Source organism: Sinocyclocheilus anshuiensis, unplaced genomic scaffold (genome assembly GCF_001515605.1).
Source record: "Sinocyclocheilus anshuiensis isolate Anshui unplaced genomic scaffold, SAMN03320099.WGS_v1.1 scaffold1734, whole genome shotgun sequence".
Lineage (NCBI taxonomy): Eukaryota > Metazoa > Chordata > Actinopteri > Cypriniformes > Cyprinidae > Sinocyclocheilus > Sinocyclocheilus anshuiensis.
The window spans coordinates 31,869-45,638 of record NW_015544334.1 but is presented as its reverse complement, the minus strand read 5'-3'; the positions used below and the strand labels follow the sequence as shown (position 1 = coordinate 45,638).

The 13,770-nt window shown below is 37.8% G+C and overlaps 2 protein-coding genes across 9 annotated transcripts in view; one reads left to right on the top strand and one right to left on the bottom strand.

The window, feature by feature from the left end:
• The window catches only part of LOC107698148 (creatine kinase, testis isozyme), a 12,063-nt gene extending 3,469 nt beyond the window's left edge, over positions 1-8,594 (top strand). Inside the window, exons 1-9 of one of the 4 annotated variants that reach the window (XM_016499090.1) lie at positions 1,081-1,107; positions 1,155-1,187; positions 2,530-2,734; positions 3,473-3,627; positions 3,853-3,985; positions 4,619-4,790; positions 5,322-5,445; positions 7,901-8,090; positions 8,209-8,594. In XM_016499090.1, the coding sequence (XP_016354576.1) occupies positions 2,542-2,734; positions 3,473-3,627; positions 3,853-3,985; positions 4,619-4,790; positions 5,322-5,445; positions 7,901-8,090; positions 8,209-8,387 (1,146 nt within the window). In that variant the 5' untranslated portion in view covers positions 1,081-1,107; positions 1,155-1,187; positions 2,530-2,541 and the 3' untranslated portion in view covers positions 8,388-8,594. Of the gene's footprint in view, positions 1-1,009; positions 1,188-2,529; positions 2,735-3,472; positions 3,628-3,852; positions 3,986-4,618; positions 4,791-5,321; positions 5,446-7,900; positions 8,091-8,208 lie in introns of those variants that run through there. The other 3 variants (XM_016499089.1, XM_016499091.1, XM_016499092.1) reach the window with 3 other exon arrangements.
• Positions 8,595-9,360: 766 nt separating this feature from the next.
• The window catches only part of LOC107698147 (MAP/microtubule affinity-regulating kinase 3-like), a 33,207-nt gene continuing 28,797 nt past the window's right edge, over positions 9,361-13,770 (bottom strand). For 2 of the 5 annotated variants that reach the window (XM_016499086.1, XM_016499088.1), the window contains 2 exons: positions 12,021-12,065; positions 10,388-10,554 (listed from right to left, as the gene is read on the bottom strand). In XM_016499086.1, the coding sequence (XP_016354572.1) occupies positions 10,466-10,554; positions 12,021-12,065 (134 nt within the window). In that variant the 3' untranslated portion in view covers positions 10,388-10,465. Of the gene's footprint in view, positions 10,555-12,020; positions 12,066-13,770 lie in introns of all 5 variants that reach the window. The other 3 variants (XM_016499084.1, XM_016499085.1, XM_016499083.1) reach the window with 2 other exon arrangements.

Here is a 13,770-nt window from a genome sequence, read left to right as displayed (position 1 = left end):
CACAACTAGAAATCAGTGGTTAAGTTGTATGTACAACACTGTTCCAGAACAGTTTAACCCAAATATTCAGATGTGTGCAGCACATTTTATGGAGGACTGTTTCCTGATCCTGGTAGAGTAGACTACAATGCCAGCTGTTCTGACTCACAGACTGTAAGTATGTTTTTTATATTTAAAGAATTTAAATATAAAAACAGGAGTTTTGAGCAGTGTAGAGTAGTGCTTGTTGTTTGTCATTTCTCCGATCACAAATGCAGACATGGTTTTATGTTTACTAAAAAGACAGTATAAGTCATTATAATCCGTAATTATGTCCCCACTGGATGCAACAAATGCCTCGTTTATAATGTTTTAATGTTTTTGTCTCGTCGCTCCGGCTGGACAGGGCATCACAGTATGGTAGGGGCATAACATTTCCGTCACACGTTTTAGGTATGTGTCACAACGCACTGGATAGCTGGCCAATCACAGCACACCTCGCTTTTTCAGACCGATGAGCTTTGTAAAAATCGAAGCGTTTCAGAAAGGCGGGGCATAGAGGAGAAACAATATTGTACAGTATGTGGAAAATAATGTGTTTTTTGAACCTTAAACCGCATAAACACATTTCATTACACCAAATACACAACATAATGTTCTTTTTAGCAGCATCATATGACCCCTTTAAATCATACTATAATGTGTATAATTTAGCATTATAAATAACATTATTAAAGACACATTTAAGCAAAAACAATTCATATTGTGGGTGACAAACGGCAAACAACACATACACATCCACACAAATGTCTAAGACTTTCACACATTATACATTGTTGTTTGTTTTCATCTAAATCTACTACATATATTTTTTTACAGGTCAAACACTTTCGAAGTCAATTGCATGGAAATTACTTGATTAGGATATAAACGTAATTAAATTAAACTTACATTTTCTTATAATTATATATTTGCACATTTTATACTACATATTTCAAGCTCTTCCAATGGGATGAATGGACTGCAAATAGCAGCCAATGGGAGCGCGGCTTTCCTCTACTATAAAACAAACGCTCCATCAGGATCTAGTGCTGGAGAACAGACAGACGCCACTTCAACATTCATACTGTTCATATACTCCTACCGGAAAAATAGGGATCTTTGTCTCAGCTCAGTCTTCCTCTAGCTCTAGCACCCCACAACCCACGGTAAGGCTTCATTGAGAAGTTTTCATCTCTCATTAAACTAGTTGCTTAAGCGTGATCGAAATTTAAAATGTATTAAGAAATACATTTATAAACGGCGCTGAATGATTCTGGATAAGCTTTAAGACTTGGTTTTTAGTGCATCGTTGTATGAAGGGAATTTGACGCACGGAGAGGGATCGATCGGCTCAGTGTTTGAGATTAATATGTTAAAAATAATCTTTTAAGAATCGAGGGCCTATATCATGCTTTTTTTGAACATGTCTAGGCTTTTTGTGAAAGAAAGCGTCCTGTTTGCAGGTCATGATCAATGACAGCTCACTCTTTCTCTGTCGTTGAAGTGGTGCCGTCCAGTGGACGCCCAGTTTTAAGTCATCGATCGTACTTTTGCGCAAAAGTTTAGGCATTTCAGTGCAAGTTACAGCACAACGATGAGTAGATATTTCGTATTGAAATAGACCTGAACCATCTGGCGAGCTTTCCCAAACTCACCCTTCAAGAAGGAATGGGAAATGTTAGGAATTTAAATTTTTTCCCCGATTCCTGTCAACGATTCCGGATTCTTTTAGTAGTTCTGAGTATGAAACATTTGGAATAATAATAAGAATTTCTTATTAAATTATACCATCATCCGTGTGTTGCCAACTGATGACATCGTTTCAGATTTTAACAGATATAGCAAATTAAAAAATCATATAATACAATTATTTCAAGTACATATAACGTAGGCCTACATAGATTTTAAATAACGTTTCACATCATGAAAAGTCTCAATTCTTGGTTCAATTCCAGTCAGACATAACGAAAGTAATAACTTTCGGTTCATATATAAGTCGGATTCATTCTGTAACAACTCAGACTGATGCGTCTTTGATTCACTATAAAGAATCGACTCATAAGAATAATTCATTCGGCCATCGTACTTCATTGTATGTGTATGATTCACTAAAACGAATCAGTTTATAGGAGTCGTTCATCACGCTCTAGATTCTAGAGTCCTAGGCATAGCGGCTAAATGGGGCAACATTTTACAGCGTTTTTTTCATTTATTTATTACAAATTTTTACTATGTTTAAGGATGGTGTCTATGTAGATAAAGGATTCCCTACCCTATGACTATTTTTATGGAACCATAGCACATATTTGACCTTTTCAGTAACACTAATCACGTGCATAAAAGTAGGTAGGCTGTAGAACTCTTTCACTGTATCCATATTTCTAAAAAAAAAAAATAAAATGTCCAGGTTCATTCAAATGTCAAGATGGGACTTAGTGTTGAACCTCTTAATTTCACATTCAGTGTAACCACAGTTATTTTCCATCCCATTCCCACCACCATGCTCAGGGAACAGCAGCCATGCCTTTCGGGAACAGTCACAACCAGCTGAAGATGAAGTTCTCCTCTGAGCAGGAATATCCCGACCTCAGCAAGCACAACAACCATATGGCCAAGGTCCTCACACCGGCGCTGTATGAGAAGTTGCGCTCCAAACAGACACCCAGCGGGTTTACACTGGATGATGTAATCCAGACCGGGGTAGATAACCCAGGTAAAGATCCGTGAAACAACTTTGAAACAACTCAAAGTCCTCCAAAAGACCACTTCTCATGCACTTTTAGAACATAAAGGTGCATTACGAGCAGAAAGAAGTGTGATTAAACGGTGACCTTGCTGACTCATTGTTTTAGTGCAGAGGGCTTCGAATAAAAACAGTTCCTGTATAGATAAGACCAAAATGCAGTGGCATTCTAGCTGGCCACATGAAGACTTGACCTGAAAAATAGCATGAACGTTCAGCTTTCTTAGTCAATTTAACAGTGTATTTGGTGAAACAAATGGTGCTTGCTTACCCATTCAGAACACAACAGAACAGGTGACTTCATCCTTCGACGGCAGTGCGTGGTATTTTTACACCCCATGTGTTGTTGTATTTATTTAGCAATGCTAAACTAGCCAGGTTGACCATCAAGCAGCGGCCAGCTGAGGAAGAGTATCCAGACCTCACACAGCACAACAACCATATGGCCAAGTACCTCACTCTGGACATGTACAAGCGCCTCCGTCAGCGCTGCACACCCAGCGGCTTCACCATAGATAATGCCATTCAGACTGGAGTAGATAATCCTGGTAAAAGAACACACATAGTCTGTCAGGGGCCAGGGCCAGGGTTAGATAGTCCTGAGAGAAATCACATGATGTTAAACATGGATTTTTTTAGTAGGCCTAAGTGTTGGCATCTGATTGCATGGCTCCTAATTTGTGTACATGGACTTGTTTCCCATCTCAGGCCACCCCTTCATTATGACTGTGGGTTGTGTGGCTGGGGATGAGGAGACCTATGAGGTGTTCAAGGAGCTGCTGGACCCTGTTATTCAGGACAGACATGGAGGATACAAACCCACAGACAAACACAAGACCGACCTCAACCCCAGTAACCTCAAGGTATGAAGTTGAAGGGACAGATCATCCAAAAATTATTTACTCGCCCTCATTCCAAAAGTGTTTGATATTTTCTTCTGTGGAACATTATCAAAGATATTTTGAAAAATGTTTTTGGCCACATAATTAAAGTCAGTGGGGTCCAAAACATAATGAGACCTCATTGATCACTAATATTTGGTACAGTGATATCGCTTCTTTAAAGACTAAAACTTTCTGTTTCTGCAGGGTGGTGATGACCTGGACGCCAATTATGTGCTGAGCTCTCGCGTCAGAACAGGCAGGAGCATCTGCGGATTCTGCCTGCCGCCCCACTGCAGTCGTGGAGAGAGAAGAGCTGTTGAGAAGCTTTCTGTGGAAGGTATGTCACTGCAGCAACGCGGTAAACATCGGTTTATTTGAGACAGGAAGAAACGTCTGCTGCATCCCAATTTGCATCAGTCCTAAATAGTATTCGTAAGCAGAATTAGTGTGTCCCAAAGCGTAGTATGTTGAAATGAGTTTCCCAAAGGTACCTGGATGGTCTACTATTTCTGGTAAAAATTCGAAGTGTAGATCAGTGTATACTTTAATGGCTGATATTGCCCACAGTCCTTTGCACTTTGGAGGAGGATTTGGTTCAGAACTACAGAAGAATCCTTAGCACGAAAGACCCCGTTTATGGTGTGTCTGGTTATGATCCATAGATGTGGTTATGGCATTGTAGTATGCCCCAAAGTACGCCTAATCTTCTTTGAAACTACACACTCAAAGTATATTTTTCTTCACAGAGTACATACTTTTAGGGATAGTATGAGTAGGCAAACTGGTATGCAGTATTTATGTTCCTGAAACTTAGGCCTGTTCATGTGGCTCCCTCTAGTGGTGATGAGTATCATCCACTATGACTGGACCAATGTAGTCTATGAAGCTGTAGTCTATGATAATATTTCTTAAGAAATCATTTATTTAAAGATATAGGATTTACTCACAGATTGGTTTGCTCTGTCTGTAGCTCTAGGTGCTCTGACTGGGGATCTCAAAGGAAAATACTATGCCCTGAAAAACATGACCGAGGCTGAACAGCAGCAGCTTATCGATGACCATTTCCTGTTCGACAAGCCTGTGTCTCCCCTGTTGTTGGCCTCAGGGATGGCTCGTGATTGGCCTGACGCCAGGGGCATCTGGTCAGTGTTCTGGATTGTCTTTAATGCACTGCTTGTGCTACTTTTATAGTGTCTTTTAAAGAGAAGGAACCTACTTGCTGTCAGTTTGTTCCAGATTCTTCAAATACAGGTAGCACCAGCAGTTCGTTCTGCATATTTTTATCAGTCTTACACTAAAAACATGCAGCATTAAAAAAGTGCTGAGAAAATTCTTAATTGTTTGGATTTTAGTATCGTCTTGAAAATAATAGAATTTTAATTGAAATTAAATTTTTGATCCTAGAATTTATCCTAGCTTTACAGCTTATTTTAAGGCATTCTTCTTACAGTGCAATTAAACATTTAAGTACAGAGTAATATTAATTAACATGTACTTAATACAGAGATAGTTATGTTTAATTATGCATAATTTACTGTTATTACTCTATTAAGTTTATGTAATTTGTAACAAGCTGTAAATGTTAAAAAAAAAAAAATTAATTCTAGTCAAGTATTGCATTTCTGTGCTGGTCATAGAAGATATTCCCTGACTCATTTTCTCCTCGTCTCCAGGCACAATGATAACAAGACATTCCTCGTGTGGGTGAATGAGGAGGACCACCTGCGTGTCATCTCCATGCAGAAAGGTGGCAACATGAAGGAGGTCTTCAACCGTTTCTGCACAGGTCTCACTAAGGTATTACATCACTGTGGTCCTAAAAGCCCATTCACACCAAGAACAGTAACTATATTAGCGCCTACACTAATACACAATAACATTCTGCTTATAAGCGTGATGCAGTTATGCAGCTTTAATAGCTCAAGCTCTTCAAAGTCAATTGATTCTGATTGGCTGTCAGTGTTTTTATAATTCATTAGCTGGAAAACTTGTTCTGAAAGTGATTGCGATTGTGAAATAGGCCACATATCATTCCTCTGTGTCATTATCATTATTTTTCTGTCATAAATGTGCTTGATCTTATAAATTAAAGGGTTAGTTCACCCAAAAATGAAAATGACCTCATGTTTTACTCACCCTCAAGGCATCCTAGGTGTATATGACTTTCTTCTTTCAGACGAATTCAATCGGAGTTATATTAAAAATGATCCTGGCTCTTCCAAGCGTTAGAATGGGAATAACGTTAGGCGGGTGTTTTTTTTTTTTTTCAACAGTCCAAAAGTAGTCAAAGCGCATCCATCCATAATAAAATGTGCCCCACATGGCTCCAGGGGGTGAATAAAGGCCTCCTGTAGCGAATCGATGCGTTTTTGTAAGAAAAATATAATATAATAAATATAATTATATACACTTTTCTCTCACTTCCACTAACTGTCATATGTGCAAGCCATTTCAGGCGGATGACGTAGGACGTATGCGCAGCGTGCGCGCCTCTGAGATATGCTAGTCTTGCGAGTTTGTTTACAGGAGCAAAGGAAGCAAAGTTTCTTTACTTTAGCAAAAGAAAATCAGTCTCCTCTTGACTTCTATCGAAATCCTCCGACATTTTTCTTTACAAATCCTTGTTTTGTACATCTAATTTGAGACTGGCGGTTTTTATTCTCTCTCCATCATGCTTCCGCGTTTGTCACTAATTACCGGCGCATGCGCTACGCATACGTCCTACGGCTTCCACCTACAACGGTTAGCAGAAGTGAGAGAAAAGTGTTTATAATGTTTTAAATGTGGATATTTTTCTTACAAAAAATGGCACCTACTGCCATTCTAAAGCTTGGAAGAGCAAGGATAATTTTTAATATAACTTCAGCTGGATTCGTCTGAAAGAAGAAAGTCATATACACCTAGTATGCTTTGAGTAGGGTGACCATCCCCTTGTCCAAATACCCACACTTGCGGTCTTGGCCACTTGAGAGCGCGTGCGCGCGATAGGAAGCAAGTGCGCAAGACTGTCCTAGGTCTTAAAAATGCCAAAGCGCAGTGCCCTTAACGCACACTAAATCCACACTATCTCGAATACCGCTCCTTAGTGTATCCCATCATGCATCATGTTCTGGAAATAAATCGTGAGACTTTTTGCCAAGCTCTCGCGAGAGGTCACAGAAACCTTTCCAATGCAAGTTAAATATTAATAATAGTAAGATATTACATATAATTTGGTAGTAAAACAAAGTGCTACACATTTTATTGCTGCAAAGATTAGTATTTATTTTTGTACAACATTTGCAACTGCTTTTTATCACTTTATTAGAAGCACCAGTTTTAAATTGTGTCATCTGTTATAGGGACTACCGAACAGACATTTAGAAGTTGATTTTAAAATGCAAAGTATTGAAAATAAAAATAAAACCGTAAACACTTGCGTTTTTACAACACTATAAGTGTGTCCCATCAAGTAATGAAAAGTTGTACACACACTTGTGGTCTTCATGCTCACTTGAACACTTGGGCTATCAATATGCAGAGAATATAATCTCTTTTGAATGAGTGCTCGCCTTTCACTTTAGATTTCGTGATCACGCACGCTCTGTGTAAAGGAAGATCAGATATTTGTCAATTAGCTCAGGATCTGTTGAGCAGCAAATCCTCCAGCATGATCTTGTCAGCCATCTCTCCTCTCATCCCGTGATCAGTCAGATCTGACTCCTGCAGCTCACGTTGGATGTCCGCGGGGTTTTTTTTTCCCGATGGAATTGGGCTACTTTTAAACTGTTGCCATGGCTTGATTTCACCCATGGGTTAAAAGTTTGAAATGTTGCATAAATTACATTCGACTGAAATGCTTGTATTGAAACATTTTGCATTCTACATATGATAAAACTGTGCTAGATGTTAAGTTTTGTGAAGGGCGGCCACTGGTAGGAATCTTTTTAGCTATGTTTATGATAAATATGCTTAACAGTGACTGTAAAATATGTATATTAGGTATTTAAATGACATTTTGAGTTTTGATATTTGAGATTGCGCTACTTTGGGCATTACTTAAACCATCAACCAACCACACCCCAGCCCCCCACCCGCACCCACTGTCCTCTTTTTGGAAAACTAAAATATGGTCACCCTAGCTTTGAGGGCGAGTAAAACATGGGCTAATTTTCATTTTTGGGTGAACTAACCCTTTCAATTATTTCTGGTGTATGCAAGACACTAGATAGCTGAGCTGCAAGAAGCACTAACTGATTGTTTGTTCTTTTAGATTGAGGAGTTGTTCAAAAACAAGGGTCACGCATTCATGTGGAACGAGCATCTTGGCTACATCCTCACCTGCCCATCCAACCTCGGCACAGGCCTGCGCGCAGGAGTGCACGTCAAACTGCCCAATCTCAGCAAATACCGCCAGTTTGAGGAGATCCTCAAGAGACTGAGGCTGCAGAAACGTGGAACAGGTAGGAACCGAACTGACTTAAGCTGCAGTAGATTTAAACAGCACAACACTGAGTGTCATGAACAGAAATATAGAGCGCAAATTGATGCCAATAAGTAAGTGGTGCCTTTGTTCATTAGGTGGTGTGGACACTGCAGCTGTGGGTGGTGTTTTTGACATCTCCAACGCTGACCGCTTGGGCTTCTCTGAGGTGGAGCTGGTGCAGATGGTGGTGGATGGAGTCAAACTGCTGATAGTGATGGAGAAACGGCTAGAGAAAGGCCAGGCCATTGAGGACCTCATGCCTGCTCAAAAGTAGACTCATTCCAAAACCTCACTTCCCACATTCTCCTCTCTCCACTTCCCCCACCTTTGTTCATTGATTGACTGTTTGTTGACTTGTTCTTGGAAGACCCGATTTATTTAAGGGTCCTTGTCTCTGCTCTAATGAGTTCTTGTTACACATACAGATGTCACAGGGCAACAGATGAATGAGAATGTCAGAGAATAAAATTTGGCTCGTGTTGACCTGCTTCTTGTCTTTCTTCCCTGTTCTATCATGCTGACAGTTCCGGGATTCCTATACCTTTTCACTAATTAATTTCCACGACTTTTACAGTTATTCATGATTTGAGAATAATTCAAGCATTTTTAGAAACTATTTTCTAGAGATCACACAAACTGCAATTCCTACCCAATGCAATAGTCTAGAACTACAATTTGAAATATTATTTAAATGTTAAAATGAGATACTTTTACTCCGCAAGGATGCATTAAATTGATCAAAAGTGTCAATAAAGAGATTAATAGTGTCTTTACAAAAGATTTATTTTTCAAACAAATGCTGTTCATTGATCAAAGAATCCTAAAAAATGTATGATGGCTTTCACAAAAGTATTAAGCAACTTTTGTCAACTGTTTTCAGCATTGATAATAATAAAAAAAAAGTTTCTTGATCAGCAAATCAGCATCTTAGACTGATTTCTGAAGGATCATGTGACACTGAAGACCGTAGTAATGATGCTGAAAATTCAACTTTACCATTACAGGAATAAATTACATTTTAAAATACATTAAAGTAGTAAACAAGTTATTTTAAATTGTAAAATTCTCACAATATTTTCTGTTTTTACTGTTTTTTTGATCAAACAAATGCAGCCTTGATGAACATAAGAGACTTCTTTGTAAAACTAAACAAATCATACTTTGAAACTCTTACCAGTTTTTTTTTTGATTGTATAAAGCTCTCCAAGTTGAGCTGCCAGCTCATACAATAGGAAGAGTCAGGAAAAAAAACAGGCAATACAAATGTTGAGATCATTTTTGTAGCTGTATTAGATCTCTGCAATGAACACTGTGACAAGTTACAGATAGTTTAATGGAATCTGTGGCGAGTCATATAAGTGAAAGATTACAAGATGCCCTCTTGGTTTCAGAGAACTCCCAACAAAACAGTATGAAAATGTGTACTTGCCGCATAAAGTACATTATTTACACAAAAAATACATTTGAGTGGGCAAAAGTGAAATAAATTATAAAACATCGAAATGTTGCTCTTAATAGCACTCAAACAGTGAAACTGAGCTCAAACCAGGTTTACTGCAGCCGCTTTCACAGACGAGCACCCTCAATACATAGAGGCGCAGAGCACATTTTCAAAAAGCAACTCGAGAGCCGCCCAAAACACACGATACTTAAAACCACCACAGAATAGTGCCTGTTAAAAAGCCAAAACAAAACCCCACAAATCTCCATCTAGCGTCCATTTCCTGAATGATCAGCCTCAGCTCATCCGTCTGCAATGATGGCGATGGCAATGAGTTCTTCTCAGAGCATCATACAATCGTAACACTCAAAGGTTCAAACCTGTTCTTTTTACAGCATTTAACGGCTTGCACGAGAATACGATAATTGTGTGACCGATGTTAAGAAATTATTGCTTTAAGCAATGTTAAAATATATACATTTTTTCAAATACATGTAAGTGGTTTGTTTATTTAAAAAAAAAATTATAATAATAAATTCGGAAACTGCTACTTTACGATTGTACAACTTAATTTGTTCGTCTATACTGAACTGAACCATTTCATAAATTTCTCTATGTACTGTAGTTAGATTAAAGATATATTCATAGCTTGAGTTCGCCTGCAACTTTGGAAGCAATGTTCTTAAAAGCGATGGAGTTGCCAGATATCCTCTTAAAACGGACACCATTAAGTGAGAGCCGGGGCAGTTTGCAAACCTCCATCTCCCATTGGACGAGGCTGTCGGTGCGGCTGTCCCCGTGGGCACAGAGAAGCAGAAAGCATTCGCGCTGCTGGTGACTGCAGCTGTTGGCGTCCAGAACTTTGCGGATCTCATTTATGATGTCGGCTGGCTCCATGGTGCTGGTGGTGTTCATACTCCAGGTGAAACGGAGAGAGCGGGGTTTCCCGTCTTTTCCATCTTTCCCTTCATCTTTCTGCTGATCCCCAGATACATGGCGACTGCGGGACGGAGCGGGATGGGAATGGAAAGAGAGGGAGGTAAGGTTAAGGCAAAGGATGAAGAAGAACGTTTCTTGTATTGAGGTTACTAACACACTGAGACTTGATCACAATGGTAGTGAAGAATCAGTGCAGCAGCTGCATGCATGGGTTATCATCACACATGGGAATTAATGCCAATCAAATGCACAGCAGACTAGGGCATGCACACAAGCAGCTCATTTTTAATGCCATGTAACAAAATAGGGCTCGGTGATGTAGTTAAAAAAAAATAAAAATAGAATAATAAAATCAGCATGTTATTATTTTCAATATACACAAAGTTTAGGTTCAATAATATATATATATTTTTTAAATTTAAGTCGCTTATGCTTCCTAAGTCTGCAATTATTTGATTAAAACTACAGTAAAAACTGTAAAATTGTGAAATATTGTTGCAATTTAAAATAAATTTAATATATTATTACATTTTAATATATTTTAAAATGTAATTTATTCCTGTGATATCAAAGCTGAATTTTCAGCATCATTACTCCAGTCTTCAGTGTCACATGATCCTGCAGAAATAATTTTAATATGCTGATTTGATGCTCGAAAAACATTTCTTATTATCAGTGCTGCAAACTGTTGTGCTGCTTAATATTTTTGTGGAAACTTGTTTTTTTTACAGGATTTTTTGATGAAAAGAAAGTTCAAAAGAACAGTATTTTTTTGCACTAGAAATCTTTTGTAACAAATGTTTTTGTCACTTTATAAATTGAATGCATCCTTGCAAAAAAAAAATAATAAAATTATATACAAAATAGCTTAACATTTCCAAATCAGTAGAACCAACACTTAAAATCAACAGCAAGCATGTTTTAATGCAAAATGTTTTAAAGAATTAATTAATTAAATTCTTTTAGATTTTATTTTATTAAAAAAAATAATTGTGTGAAAATCTAGTTAAACTGTTTATCACCTAAATGAATTTTGCTTATATGCAATTTAATATTAAATATAGTAATAAACTAAAATATTTACTAAAATATTTTAATATACATTTTTTTAAAAAGTCACATTGCCACTTTTATTCAGAGACGCTATTGCCAAATATTCATCAACACTACAGTCTGCAAAACTAGTCTAATGATGCTCTCTGGCAAAATAAAGTGCATTAAAATCGTTTTGATACTCGCAGTGTTACATCATTTTTAAATAACCAGCTAAATCAATATGAATGTACTTTAAAAAAAAATTCTATATTTAACATCACCCAGCCCTAATTTAAAAAGAGAAGAAAAAAAGCGCATCACTCAAACATTCAACATGAATAAAGCAGACTTATGGCCCTCGTGCTGTACACACTACACTAACACACACTCTGATCTCTCCTACAGTGGGAGACGGAAAATATACGTCCACAACACACGAAAATAATCAACCAGGAGAGGAAGTAAGGGTTTCCACAGTCACTGACACCTCACCTTGAGCCCTCAAATCTCCCGCTTCTCTCAAACTCGGTTGAGACTCTTTTATTGTTTATTTGTTGAAAGGTTAGCGATCACAATGGAGCAAAAAGGAATGGACAGAGAGAGAAAGAAAGGGAAAAGGAAATCATTTTTAGTCATTTTAGAGCAAATCACTACACACACAATGAGATAGATAGAGAGACTGAATGAGAGAGCAAAAACAGGGACAACAAACAAAAACAAACAACAGGTAAGCAAAAAGTTAACCCCCACAAAGACTTGGTGTCATCAGTATGTTGGACAAAACGCAAAAACAACTTATACAAGACTCTTACGATTAACTTAGACACCTGAATATGTACAGTAGTTTGTCACCATGCACTCCATTTGAACTGCCATGCTGCTTCCTTCAAAGAACAATATACATCTAGAAGATCACTGAAAGAGTGCATCATGGGTAAAAGCCTATTCTGAGCGCCGGATGCTGACATCAGACGTATATACAGATATAGAGGACATGTCTATACATACAGTATATACTGTGCTCTTCGCATGCGAGAGGGTGCGTGTCGTAGTGCGTTTATGGATACGCCATCATTTCGGACTAAAATCGACAAGACAAAACAGTTGTTCGCGTTCTCTCTCTCTCACACACGCACGCACGCACGCGCACACACACAAACACCACCGTTCGCTCTCCATTAAACACAATGTGAAGTTGTAGCTGTTGTTTGTGCGTTTAAACGAGCCCTTACTCTAGACACTCTTCCTCTGCCTATAGCCAGAGCTGCTGAATCTGGAAGAAAAGAGCAGTTCAAAGCCGACAAAAAGAAAGAAATTAAACTGGTGGACGCAGATAAAACAAATAGCCATAACAGAGCCACGTTTAGAGACAGGGTTCCCACTCTTTCTGACTAATAAAATTCAGGAATCATTCAAATTCATGAATGAAAACTGATTCGCTAATGAATAATTTAGAACCATTTGTGAATCAGTTGGACAGATTTATTGGCAAGAAGAGTTTCAAATGTGTTCACATCAATTCAATATGGCGTAAAATATTTTATTAAGTATAACATTTTTAGAATATAAACACAAATGTTAAATATTATGTTATATATATACACCTAACACTTGTTATATATATTAGTGCTGTCAATCGATTAAAAAAAATTTACTAATTAACACACATTTTTCTGAAATAAATCACGATTAATCCCACCTAACATTAAAATATAACATTTTAAATATACTTTTATATTGCAATAATTTCACATTCAATATTCAAATTAATGTACAAACAACAAATACAGTATATTTTTTATATATTTGTTTAATGGCATCTTTTTTATGACTGAAGGCCAGTATCAATGATACCAATACTGATTTCTCTATAAAATCGCACCCCCCCCCAATATTTAACATTTAACCATTAACTATAGCCATTCAACATCACAGTATAATTCAGATCTATTGTCCTTTGATTAACAGACATCACAGCAGCTGGTTATTAGGTTATTTTGGCTGCTATTTCTTTAAGAGCTGCCGCAGCTGAACGTGACGCGGATCTGACACGCAATATATTTTCGCTCAACTCTTTTTACCTTTTCTGACCCACTTCAGGTTTTAAAGTCTCAATAATGAACTGACGAGTTGAATCGAGTGTTAGACGAGTGAGACAGTGCTGGGGCTGCTCCAGGACAGTTTTGAAAACCATTTCAGAGACATGTTCTTAAATGTGACTCATATAAAATATATTACATGC